The sequence below is a fragment of the Bos indicus x Bos taurus genome, chromosome 28, assembly GCF_003369695.1.
Source record: "Bos indicus x Bos taurus breed Angus x Brahman F1 hybrid chromosome 28, Bos_hybrid_MaternalHap_v2.0, whole genome shotgun sequence".
NCBI lineage: Eukaryota > Metazoa > Chordata > Mammalia > Artiodactyla > Bovidae > Bos > Bos indicus x Bos taurus.
In genome coordinates, this window is record NC_040103.1 from 28,061,179 (window position 1) to 28,074,580 (window position 13,402).

At 51.3% G+C, this 13,402-nt stretch overlaps 1 protein-coding gene and 1 long non-coding RNA gene across 13 annotated transcripts in view; one reads left to right on the forward strand and one right to left on the reverse strand.

Moving 5' to 3' along the window:
• The window catches only part of CHST3 (carbohydrate sulfotransferase 3), a 38,168-nt gene extending 25,147 nt beyond the window's left edge, over nucleotides 1-13,021 (forward strand). For all 12 annotated transcript variants that reach the window (XM_027530352.1, XM_027530356.1, XM_027530358.1 and 9 more), the window contains 2 exons: nucleotides 5,158-5,379; nucleotides 6,854-13,021. In XM_027530352.1, coding sequence (XP_027386153.1) covers nucleotides 5,240-5,379; nucleotides 6,854-8,153 — 1,440 coding nt within the window. In that variant the 5' untranslated portion in view covers nucleotides 5,158-5,239 and the 3' untranslated portion in view covers nucleotides 8,154-13,021. The remainder of the gene's footprint in view (nucleotides 1-5,157; nucleotides 5,380-6,853) is intronic.
• On the reverse strand, nucleotides 2,374-6,849 carry LOC113885235. Its single transcript, XR_003509165.1, has 2 exons — nucleotides 6,737-6,849; nucleotides 2,374-2,448 (listed from the first exon to the last, which is right to left on the reverse strand). It is a non-coding gene; the product is annotated as an uncharacterized LOC113885235 (long non-coding RNA).
• Nucleotides 13,022-13,402: the final 381 nt, after the last annotated feature.

Below are 13,402 nucleotides of genomic sequence, written 5' to 3' on the forward strand. Positions count from 1 at the left end.
GCTTCACTGCTCCTGTCTCTGCCCAGGACCCTCCTCCGTCTCAGCCCCTGGCCTTCCTCAGCCCAGGCAGCTCCTCCTCCTGCCGGCGGAAAGGCTGTAAGCAGAGCCTGCCACAGCAGAGGCCCTGATCCCCACTGTGCTCTTGGCCCGGAGCGAGCCAAGCGAGGGGAGTGGAGCTTTGCTGCCTGATGCAATGTCTGGCAGGGCCCGTCCCTTATCAGAGCAGCATTCACAGCAGAGTCTGGGATCCCACCTCCTCCACGGGAGGAAGCCATCCAAGTACAAAACTGTTCTCTGCTGAGGGCCCTTTGCCAGGTCACGAGGGAGGCCTGAGCAGAAAGGGCCCCGAGGGGAGAGCAGGGTAGGGAAGCCAGTGCCTGGAGTGTAGGGCCTCAGATCACCGCCTGCTTTCTTTCCAGGGCTCCCTCACTGGGGTTGCCTGGGCTGCCTCCGCTGTTTTCTGCCCTCCCTGCTACTACCACGTAGCTGGGGAGACTTGGAACTGAAAGCCACAGGCCGAGGTTCTTTATCCTCAAAAGGGTATCCCAGATTGTCATGACAATTCGAGACTAACATATGTGAAGCCCCAAGCACAAAGGCTGGCCCGCAGTACACGCTTGTAGCACACTCCCGTAGTGTACGCATGTAGTATCCACTCAGTCCCTGTTTGGGGGGCACTCAGCGCACAGCCCACTAGTATCCTTGCCTGGGAAACCCCATGGACAGTGGAGCTTGGCAGTCTATAGTCCATAGGGTTACAAAGAGTAGCACGCGCCTGAGCGACTAAACATCAGCAATACTCAGTGCACACATGCAGCACAGGCCACAGCATAGACCTGCTTCGCTCAGGTAGGGAACAGTGGCTTTTTCTTCTTTCTCTTTGTATTTTCCATCAACTTAGAATGACTGAGCATCTCACAGTGGGCTAAATTCTTCGGAAAAAGCATTCAACTATTCATTCTACAGAGGCACTTACTGTGCCTGGAGCACACGGAGCAGGGATACAGAGGGAGCTCACACGCCAGTGGCTGACAGGCAGTGAACAAGCACATTTCCATCCAAGAAGGGAGCAAGCAAGGTGCTAAAAGGGACAGGGAGAAGGGAGACGGTCCACATTAGTCAGCGGGCAGGGAGGGACTCTGAGCTGAGCCCTGAGTTTAACTGGGCCCAGGACAGCTGCCCTGCTCCCCTGCATTCAGGCAAGGCTGAGCCGGCATGTGCCCCTGGCCTTCTCCACCACTGGCCCTGCTGCCCTGGCAGTGTGACCTCTGCTGGCATCCCAGCAGGGGGATACCACCTTTTCCTTTGGCTATTGCGTTACTGCTGGGTGTTGAGGGGAAGAAAGGTATCGAGTACTCCCCCAGAGATGGCATCTGCCAAGAAAAGGAAGAATTTTTCATTCTTCCCATGAGCTAAGCAAGGCGGATACCACAGCTCTAGGGAGGGTTTGTCCAGTGTCGCAGATATCACAGACACACTTCTTGCAAAGGGCCTCCTGCAGGCCACGTGCGTGACCCCCATCTCGGCCATCCCCCATGACCCTGTGACCTGGCATCTGTGACCCTCTGCTACCTCCTGGGTCTGGGGATCTCTAAACCACCCTCTCCTGACTGCCCATTTGCCTGCTGGCCTTCCAAAGCTAACCCTAGGGGCAGCCTGCCTGGACCAGGGCCGAGGAGCCAACAGCCTGCCTGGGATTTCATCTGGAGGGAGTTTTCACCCTCGTGTCTTCCTTTTAGGGCAATGTCAGCAAGGTTCTCAGGAACCCTGTATTATTCAGGGGCTAAGGGGGCTGGGACAGCAAGTCAAAAATAGAAACACTTCCTGGAAAGGAAGGGAGGAGAAGGTTCAGGATCTTTGTCATCAACACAGTCAACTTTGTAAACTGTACCAAAAATGTTAGACCCAGAAGAGAGAGGACAGCCAACACAACTCCCTGTGCCCTATGCCTGCTTTTTCTCCCTCTCCATGCACCAGATACTGCTCCTTAGAGCAACATTATACAGCAGGAACCACCCTTTTCATGCTACCAGTAAAGAAACTGAGGCCCAGAGAGGTTAAGTAACTTATATAATGTCACACAGCATGTTAGACAAGCAGGAAGAACAAGAACCCAGGACTTCTGGTCCTAGCTCCTTTGCTTCCCTCACATCATCAGATCCGGGCCCTTTCTGCTGAGAGCCTAGAGGGAAGAAAGCCAATATTTCAATCCTCTGTGCTCTGCACTCAGTACTGGGTCTCACCCTCCTAGCAGGACAGGCGGCCTCACACACCACAGGCTAAACTGGGTGAGTGAGGAACACAGCCCTGCCCAGAGTTCTGCAAACACATGCTGACCGCCTGCCAGTCAGCAGCTTCAGTGAGCTGACTTACCAGGAACTTGCTGGGCAGTGGGTACATGGCAGGTGCTGTTCTAGATGCTGGTCTGGACTTCAGAGAACTTGTAGCCTAGGAATGAGAGACAGACACGCCATCAACTGCAAAGTCCAATCATACGTGCTGTGGAGCGGGGGTGTCACTGTGGAACCTCGAGAGGCTGGAATGACTTAGATTTGGGAGCGGCAATCAGGCTGTTGCTGGAGGAAACTTGGGCAAATTATTTAATCTCTCTCAACCTCAGTTTCCTCATCTGTAAAATGGGTCACTATCTAACAGGGCTTTTGTGGGATGAGGAAATACAAATCAAGTCTTTGGCATGCTACTAGGCACAGAGTAGTAACTTTATAAATTTCAACAAATTTCATCAACTCACATCCTTCTAGTTGGCTCTTTCAACCAGAGTATAAGTCCCATGAGGGCATGGGTGGGGTCTGCTTGTTCCCTGCTGTGGGATGCAGTGCCTAGACTGGCACATAGTAGGTGCTCAGGAGATATTTAATAAGTGCATGGAAATGGCCCAGAAGAATTAGGAAGAGGCAAGAATATTCAGTTACCCTTGAACTGGCCTTGCAGCCCTCTTCCCTCCTGGCTCATGTCCACCCACCTATACTCCCAAAGCACCCTGTCCTTTGGCCAGGGTGAGCTGCCTGCTGCGCCCCCCCAGCCCCCCCACCGCTCTGCCCTGCACAGCTGAGGCCCTCCGCTTTGGCTGCCAGGGTACACATCTGTCTTCTCAGAAGCAGAACCTGAGTCTCACTGCTTTCCCCAGAGGGTAGATTTTCTGGTTGTCCCTAAAACCACTTCCATTGTATGATGAAGCTGCAGCCTGGGGACCCTCCTTTCAGCCCTCCCACTCCTCAGCGTCAATATCAGCTTGGAAAAAATTCATCTTTCCCAGAAAGAAGGATGCTCCCGGATGCACAAGGTCACAATAACACTTTTCTAAACTTATAGCAGACTGTCTCCCATGGATGAGAGTCCTTGTGGAGAAACAGAGAGACTTTCAGAAGAGGGGGTTGTGCTGGAATCTGGGGGCTTGGGGTACAGGTATGTGTTTGATGGTGAGGATAAATGAAAGCAATGGTGATTCAGGCTGCACTGGGCAATGGTGTATTTGCTCTGGCTTTTAAAAATACATACAGTTTCAGTTAGGAGTCATTTATTCCTTTAACCATTCTGTCATTTAGCAGCCATGCATGAGTGCCTCCTGTGTGCCTGGCCCAGTACTAAGGGATAGTGAGGGGCCCAGACAACTGCCTGCCCTCCACAAAGAGATGGTCAGCACTGAACAAGTCATTTCAAGTGGGTGTGCTTTATGACAGAGTCTCAGGTCATAATGCGGTGGGGCCAAGGGGGCCCTAACCTATCCAGGAGGAAGCTGCCCCACGAAGCTGAGACCTGAAGGCCAAGCCGTATGAAGGATTTTGCTAAAATTCACATGGTATGGTGGAAAACCTTTAGTTAATTTTAAAACATTTATGCATCCACATGGTAAAATTTATACATCCACATGGTAAAATTTCTAATAGTGCACAATGCTACACAGTAAATGCTGAGACTCACCTCACCCTTCTCTCCTGACCTACCCGTTCCTGTTACTGGCCTCGTGTCTCCCTGCCGTCACAGTCCACTTGTATCTAGCATTTATATTTTTCTCTCCCTTAATTTTTTTTCATCCTGCATCAGAAGTTCTCAACCTGGGATGATTTTGCACCGCCCCACCCCTCCCTACCCACTCCCCCTCACCCAGAGGACATCTGTCAATGTCTGGAGACATTTCTGATTGTCACAGCTGAGCAGAGGACACTCTACTGGTATCTAATGAGTAGAGGCCAAGGATGCCACTAAACATCCTACAATGTACAGGACAGCCCCCACAACGAAGAATTATCTGATCCAAAATGTCAACAGTGCTGACATAAAAAAGAACAAAATAATGCCATTTGCAGCAACATAGATGAACCTGGAGGTTATCATACTGAGGAAGTCAGACAGAGAATGACAAATATCAGCTAATACAGCTTCCATGTGCAATCTAAAAACATGGTACAAAGGAACTTACAAAGCACAGAGTCACAGATGTGGAAAACAAACTTATCATGACCAAGGGTGAAAGAGGGGGAGGGATAAATTCGGAGATTGGGATTGACATACACACACTACCATCTATAAAACAGATAACTAATAAGGAGAGCATATGGGAACAAAATCTTTAAAAAAGTGGATATACGTATGACTGATTCACTTTGCTGTACAGCAGAAATTAACATTCTAAGTCAACTGTACCCCAGTAAAAGCTAATTTTGAAAAATGTCAATAGTGCTAAGAAACTCTATCCTATATGCAGACTATGTCTGCAGCTTGCTTATCTATAACATCTACACATTATATATAACTATATATAGTAGATTATTCATATCAGCATTAGTAGATCCATCTCATTCTTTGTGGCTGCATAATAATCCATCATTTTTTTATTTAGATGTTTGTACTTTTTTGCTATTGCAAATACATATTGCAAGGAGTATTCTGTTTGTACTTTTGCCTTTGACTCATGAGGTCAAAGCATAAATTTGATGGAAGTTACATGGATGAATCAGAAGGTTCGTTAACATTTTAAATGACCTGATTTCAAGTTTCTGGGGCACAGTCCATTGGGAGAGTGGGTCTGGAGTTCTGGCTGCTAAACAGGGCTGGGATCCCCAAACATCTGGTGGAAAAGCTCCTATTTGTTCTCAACTATAGACAAGGGTGTCCTGACTGCCCATCTCTCCACAGGACCAGGTGTCCCCCACGGGAAGGACGAGCCACGTCCTGAGTGGTGCCCCTGAGCTGAGTGCCCACGGCCCCACCCTGCCCCATGGAGAAAGGATTGTCTTTGCCCCAGGACTGCCGACATTTTCTGCACAGCCTGAGAATGAGGAGCAAATATGCCCTTTTCCTGGCTTTTGTGGTGGTGGTTTTTGTCTTCATTGAAAAGGAAAATAAAATCATATCAAGGTGAGGGATGCAAACACAAGTCTTCCTTATCCAGGTGGGATGGGTGGGGGCAGAGAGGTGGCTGCAGGGCTCTCTCTGTGGACCAAGAAAGGCAATCCTTCAGCCAGCCATCACCAAGCCCCTCCTGTGCCCAGGCAGGTCATATCCACGTCCTCATGACCGCACAGCAGTAAGACTTGGACTCTGGACTCAAGCATCCTGAGTTGGAATCCTGATTCTGACTGCCCTTTTTTTTTTTTGGCCACAGCATGCAGCTTTCAGGATCTTAGTTTCCTGACCAGGGATGGAACCCATGCCCCTTGCAGTGGAAGCACAGAGTCCTAACTGCTGGATTGCCAGGGAATTCCCATGATTCTGGCCCTTTCTAGCTGTGACAGCTTAGATAAATCATTTCACTTTTCTGCCTTAAGTTCCTCTTCTAAAATGTGGCTAACAATGGGGCCTGCTTTGTTGTAAAGATTAAATAAAATGTAAAAGCATTTAGCCCAGTGTCTAACACACAGTTGGTATCCTGTGCTTACTGGCTGTTGCTATTATGATTAGTTAACTTCCTGGCCTAGGATGATACCTCACACTAACAGCATATTTCCTATACTAATCCAAAGTCATGGATGAGAGATTTCCCTGCTGGTCCAGTGATTAAGACTCTGTTCTCCCAGTGCAGGGGCTCTGGGGTTCCACTCCTGGTCAGGAAACTAGATCCGTCGTGCTGCAACTAAAGATCCACATGCCTTAACTAAGATCTGGTGTAACCAAATAAAGTCATGGATGACTATGAGGCAGGGTTCTGGTACAGATACTCTTGTCAGCAGGGCTACCATGTTCAGCCGCCCAGGTTGTGTACTGCTCAACTCCAGGGGTGTGCACTCTCATAGGCTACACGTAGGATGCATAGATTGGGAGTGTACCACTGTGTGCAGTGGCCCTGTTAGTGAGCCTGCTATACATGGAAAGATTTATAGACCCTCTCCCTCAGGCACAACCCTTGCACAGAAGCATCAACCAAAATCGGCAGATTAGGAATTCAGCTGGCTAGTAGGCATTATGCTGGTGCCCTCCCTGGGTTCCTCAGCATGGACTATTCCAGTCTGTGCCTACTGGGTCCTGCTGCAAGCCCCTGCAACTCTCCACCTGCACACTGGCAAGCCAGAAGTCCTGGGGAGTAAATACCTCTGGGAGAAGCCTTCAGCCAAGGCCACCTGGCAGTTTCACATCCCCTGGGTGAGGGAATCCTGAGGTGTGCTCTGTCTACACTGTCACCTGGGGTTCCCCTGGCAGAGCAATTTGGCCACAGCTATTTTCCTTCTCAAGTCGCTACCCGTTCCCCCTGTGATCATGTCCCAGATAAACTACTTACTCAAATCCTTGCCTCAACGTCAGCTTCTGGGTGGTCATCCTGGGACGCTCCTTAGGGTGGCACAGGGGATAGAGTCCCCAGTCAATCACTGATCCCGGTATCCCTTTGCTCTCACAGGGTCTCAGACAAGCTGAAGCAGATCCCCCAATCCCTGGTAGATGCCAATAGCACCGACCCAGCCCTGGTCTTGGCCGAGAACGCATCCCTCTTGTCACTGAGTGAGCTGGATTCGGCCTTCCTGCAGCTGCAGAGCCGCCTGCGAAACCTCAGTCTGCAACTGGGCATGGAGCCAGCAGAGGAGGCCGAGGAGGAGCAGACGCTGGAGGCGGAAGCGGAGTGGGAGCAGCTGGAACCCCGCCCACCCGCCGAGGCCCCGCCCCGGCGCCACGTGCTCCTCATGGCCACTACTCGCACTGGTTCCTCGTTTGTGGGTGAGTTTTTCAATCAGCAGGGCAATATCTTCTACCTCTTCGAGCCGCTGTGGCACATCGAGCGCACGGTGTCCTTCGAGCAGGGTGGCGCCAACGCCGCGGGCTCAGCCCTGGTCTACCGCGACGTGCTCAAGCAGCTTTTCCTGTGCGACCTGTACATCCTGGAGCATTTCATCATCCCGGCGCCCGAGGACCACCTGACCCAGTTCGTGTTCCGCCGGGGCTCCAGCCGCTCCCTCTGCGAGGACCCCGTCTGCACGCCCCTCGTCAAGAAGGTCTTCGAGAAGTATCCCTGCAAGAACCGCCGCTGTGGCCCTCTCAACATGACACTGGCCGCTGAAGCCTGCCGCCGCAAGGAGCATATGGCCATCAAGGCCGTCCGCATCAGGCAACTGGAGTTCCTCCAGCCGCTGGCCGAGGACCCCCGTCTCGACCTGCGCGTCATCCAGCTGGTGCGCGACCCCCGCGCTGTGCTGGCCTCCCGCATGGTGGCCTTCGCGGACAAGTACGAGACCTGGAAGAACTGGCTGGCCAAGGGACAGGACCAGCTGAGGGAGGAGGAGGTGCTGCGGCTGAAGGGCAACTGTGAGAGCATCCGCCTATCCGCCGAGTTGGGCCTGAGGCAGCCGGCTTGGCTGCGGGGCCGCTACATGCTGGTGCGCTACGAGGACGTGGCCCTCCGGCCGCTGCAGAAGGCCCAGGAGATGTATCGCTTTGCAGGCATCCCCCTAACCCCGCAGGTGGAGGACTGGATCCAGAAGAACACCCAAGCGGCCCACGATGGCATCTACTCCACGCAGAAGAACTCCTCGGAACAGTTTGAGAAGTGGCGCTTCAGCATGCCCTTCAAGCTGGCGCAGGTGGTGCAGGCCGCCTGCGGCCCGGCCATGCGCCTCTTCGGCTACAAGCCGGTGCAGGATGCCGCCTCGCTCTCCAACCGCTCCGTCAGCCTGCTGGAGGAGCGCGGCACCTTCTGGGTCACGTAGGGGGCCCAGGGTGCCAGCACCCCTGCTGTTGAAAGTCCCGCTCTGCCTGCCTCACCCAGGCCCGCGGGGAGTCTGCGGCGCTGCCGCAGGGCGTGGGCTGGAAGACGCATCGGGCGTAAGCCGCGCCTGCGCTGTAGAAGTAGGCCCCCAGCCAGCTCGCTTCCCCTGCAGCTGTGGGCCCGGGGCTTCCCGCTGAGAACAGGACGGTGGCCGGCCCTTTTGAGGGCTGTCAAACCCAGACCTAAGGGACTGTCGTCTCCTGAGCAGACCCAGGCAGGCCCGGGCCTGTTCACAATTCTTTCTCTCCTCTCCCTTTCTCTCCCTCTTTCTCTCTGTCACACACACACACACACACACACACACACACACACACAGAGAAACATACATGAAACACATAGATGGCCTGTAGACCTAGTGGGCAAGGGTCTACAACTATTTAACAACCGGAAGGGGTTCCGACATGAACTAGCCACAGTCAGACCCCCTGCTTTACTCAGTGTGAACCTTTCGGTTTCTGAATTTCTTCATGATCCAGTGTAGCATTTGAGTGGGTCACTGGGAGAGGTGAAATCAGCTCTATATAGAGCGACAAAATATACGTATAAAGACACATACCTACATTCACACCCCACACAGAAAAACAGAAATACATGCACACATACATACAGAAAAAAAGCTTTTCAGAGTTATTAGAGCATGAGGGAGGGACTTCCCACGTGGCGCTAGTGGTAAAGAACCCGCCTGTCAATGCAGGAGACATAAGAGATTTCGGTTGGATCCCTGGGTCTGGAAGATCCCCTGGAGGAGGGCATGACAACCCACTCCAGTGTTCTTGCCTGGAAAATCCCATGGACAAAGGGACCTGGCGGGCCAAAGTCCATGGGTTGCAAAGAGTCGGACAGGACAAATGAATTAGCTTGCAGCATGCAGGAGGATGGGGGAGTGAACCATGACCCTATTCCCCATGTAAGTCTGAGGCTGGATGATGGGTACAGAACTGCTAAGTGCATGGCCTCTGCCCCCCTTAGATTCTCATGGCTACTTCCCTCCTGTCCTTGCTGCTAGTAGGCAGCATGTTTTAAATTGGCGTGTCTGACCCCCGTGTGATGGCAGCCTGAAGGCCCCGTCCCAGCTTGGTTGACTCCCCAAGAGCATGTCCATGTTTGAAAGCTGCTTCAGGCCTGAGTGACAGGAGCATTTGTGATCCCTGGAGACAAAAGGCAGCTCAGGAGTCCTGTCATTTCCAGCCAGGCCTCTGTGGAGCAGGGCCCAAATGGAAGTATAGAGCGCTCTTGGGGGAAAAGTCACATCAGGATAGCCCCTCCCCTGAGAAGACAGTGGACCGAGGTCAGCCACATGGTTGGTTGTCATGGTTGTGTGGTTGGTGTCTGGAATTCCTCCTTTAGGGCTCTAGGAAGAGTGTTGCTCAACATGGGATGATCTGAGTGTTTTAAGTTATTTATGGTTTGGTCTCTTGTGGCTATATTTTCAGGTTTGTTTCTGCAGGAGTGCTGCTTGGAAGCATTGTGGCCTTGAGCGGGGCTGGGAGGATCAGTGCAGAGCATTTCAGATCCTGCTGGAGCCAGAGGATTAGGAGAAGGAAACTTCCTCCAGAAGGATCAGAGCCTGGATGGCCACATGGCAGCCCACAGTGCCCCACGGGCTTTTCTGTTTGAACCCATGTGGAACAGATCTCAGAAATCACCAGTGTTCTTTGCTGAGTGTCCGAGGCAGCATAAATTAGCAGTTCTCACCCCTCCTCAAGAAAAGGCCAGATTTGAAAATCTCTCCCAAGCCCTAACATATTTCCTGGGGGATCAGGAGCCTATGATCAAGCACCAAATGTCCCCAAAGCGGAAGCCTTTCCCCACTCTCACCCAAAACCAGGGAGTAGAACTCAGTACCCCCTGAGAACTTGCAGGAAGAAACAGAAGTTCACTAAGGGCTGTTTCTGATTTCCTGGACAACCTCTGTATCAGATCCATCCCATTATCAAGCCTGGAGGGCTGAGTTTTGTTTCGAGTATTATGGACAGCAGGGAAATACAAGATCTGAGTCCAGCTGGGGTTGCTCTAGGGAAGAGAGGGGTGCATCCTGGTGGAAAGCCAGCCTTTGAAAAGGTGAGGACAGTGGCCATCTTGTGGGATCCATTACAATCAGTGCCCTGGGTCTCCATCACCGTGGATTCAACCGATCAAGGAAATCTCTAGGTTTTATAGTCCCAAGCATAAACTGTGCAGGGAACTGGCTCTAATTTGGGTCCAAAGATACTCTAGCTCTGAAAACTTGATCCTAGGGCAGAGTGGTGCCAGGATGGTTCTGGCAGGCCCAGAGTGCTGGCCATTCTTCCCCAGCCCCTGCCCTGCTCCCTCCACTGTCCCTTACTTGGGGTGGTGGGGGTCAGACACCTCTATCCAGCACCCTTCCTGGGTCCTGGGGCTCTCCTAGTGTGGATAGCAGACTTCCTTCCTTCTTTCCTTCCTATGCCTTTGGGGCTAAGGCCTCTACCCCTGAGTCCTGAGGACTGTGTGGAGAATGGACCTTTGGGACTTCTCAGGACATTGACAATTTGTACACTGCAGGTTGACTTAATTTATTTATTTTGTGACAAAGAAGAGATGGAAAAATATTTTATTATTTGCAGGGACTCAAAGCTGTACCCAAATCAAGAAAGACAACAGTAATAGAAGCCATTCACTTCATGTATACAAGGACACTCCAAGACAATTCAAAGTACACCAGAGGACAAAGCTGAGAGCATGGGAGTCATGACAGCTGCCGGGTATTTTTTTAGCTTGGGTTTTTCCCTCTTGTTGATTTGAAGATATGACAGTAAGACCCTTTCTGCATTACTACCTTTGCCCACGTGTCTGAAATAAGACACAACTCACCTGAGTGTTGCCTTGGGCTCAGCAATGCTCTGGGAACCCTTGGGGTTTTAGGGAGGACAGGGTGGGGTGATTACTGACTTTATACTCCTTGGGACCTGATTGGAGACCCACCTGAGGTGTTACCAGCAGGGAGCTGTGTTAGGGAGAGTGGTCCGGCTGAGAGGCAGTGCCTCGTTTTCCAGCAAGGCCAGCCCTGGTTTGTTTTTCTGTTCCCGCTGTGCTCCCCCCTCACACCGGAGCCTTCCCCTCTGCAACACCCACCTGCCTGGAGACAGGGAGCGTTGAGGCCTCACCTCTGCCAGCCACCAGCTCCCTCAGAACAAGAGGCTCATTCAGCAATGAGCGTTTACTCATTTTCTTCTTCTTCATGAAGACCTCTTTAGCCCAGCCTATAAAAATAGCCCAGAACATTCCAGGCCTTGGTGAGACAGGGCAGTGTCCAGCACCCTCAGGGCGTCACCCCTGCTACCCATTCCTGGCGTTTCCTCTGGACCTTGTTTATAAATCTTGGAGTGGATGAGGACATGAGGAAAGGGCTATGGGAGCAGGATTTGGGAGGGGGCAGGATTCCTGAGTCCCATAGAGAGGTAAGAAGTGCAGATGTGCAGGGCTCTGTAGCACAGCTCCTGCGGGTTATCACCAAGTTATCACTAAGGTGGAGAGAAACAGGCAAATTCTAGCCCTTTGTCTGTTTATGTGATGTACTCACTTGAAAATAAAAACGGAAAAACAAAATGTTTGTCTGCCAGCACCCTCAGCCTGGGAGCTGTGCCAGAATCTGGTCTGATGGGACAGCTGCTGACCAAACCCTTAAGAGCAAAAGTCCCACCGAACCCATTGCAATGACATCTTTCCACCTCTGCTCTCCAGATGAGCTCCAGGGAATCCGTGTCCCAGAAGAGGTATGCTTGGCCAAGCAGCAGACACGAGGTGTAAGCATCCAATACTCTAGTCCTAACCCTGAAGGTCTCTTCCAGCCCTGGGCCTGTGTTAATTGACTGTGGGGCCTGTCCCTTAAGAGGCCCTGGATTATGAAGGATGGAAGCAGAAGACTGGATGGCTGTGTCCCTGAGGCAGGGAGGGGATGGGGGGAACAGATGCCTGCAGAGGATACTCCTTTAAATTTGTGCAGACTGATGAGATCCAAGAAGAAGCGGGTCTTGTCAGTCTGCTCACATTTAAAGAAGAGGCATCCTCTGAAATCCAAAGTTGATGGGTTTGCCTGAAAGAGTCCTAGGACACAGTCCAGTTAGAAAGGGAGGGAGGAGGCCCAGGGTTTCCTGAATGCAGCCACGTGGTCTTTCAACTACCATGGTTTCAGGAAGAGTGGAAGCTGCTCTTTACCTCAAAAGGATGAAGCAGAATTAGCAACTACAGATGCCTTAAGAACTTCAAGATCCTAGGATCTTGTGACCTTTGTCATTCCATACTGTGCATGGGGGACTAACTAGTTATGCGTTTCCAAGATTACGTGGTGCCGTCTTCAGGGCCTAGCCCATATTGTGGACCAGGTATTTTATTTGTATTTATTTGTCAAATAAAATGACCTATGTATCTTGCTTCTTCTAACGTTGGGCTTGAACGGGGCACCCCCTAAAGTCTCCATTTCATCTATACTTTCTAGGCCAAATCTGCCTGATTCACCTGCTCACTCCTGGATCCTGCAAACTCTTTTTGCCAAGACCTTGGCCTTATGTCATATTTCACGGCCACGTAGTACAGGATACCCCTTTCCTGGCCATAGGTGGCCTGGTATGTACATATGTGTCCACACATCTGTATATGTAGCATGTAGCTCAGCCTGCTTGGCCCTGTTGCTCCCAGCCCCCTTGCCATCAATGTTCTTGCCGTGGCTACAGTCTCCTGAAAATACAGGAGTTGCCTTCAGAAAGCTGGTGGCTACTGCCAGTCAGGATCTGCTTTGCAGAACAGAATGTGAATTATTTAATTAAAAATGAAAACATGCAACAAGCAGAATCTGAAATGTGTCTCTGTCCTCTTTGTATTTATTCTCAGCAGCAATTAGGTTGTGAAAATTAACAGGAAAACTTATACATCAATTATATCTCAATAAAGCGGTGTTGGGGCAAATTAAAAAAAAAATTAACAAAAAAAAATTAGCAGCCGTAGGAAAGGGGTAGCTTCCAGCATGAAGCAAGTCACAGAAACTGCTCCCTGTTCCTGAGAGGTGAAAGGCACGGAAAGTAGGGATACGTGCAGGGCCTGTGGTGAAGGTGAATGTTCTTTATGTTACCAGAATGGCAGAGCTGGCAATAACAGTTTGGAGTTGGCTGCAAGGACAGCGTCTGAGAGAGAAATACCCAGGCACTGTCAGACAGGGACATTAGTTAGAGGCCA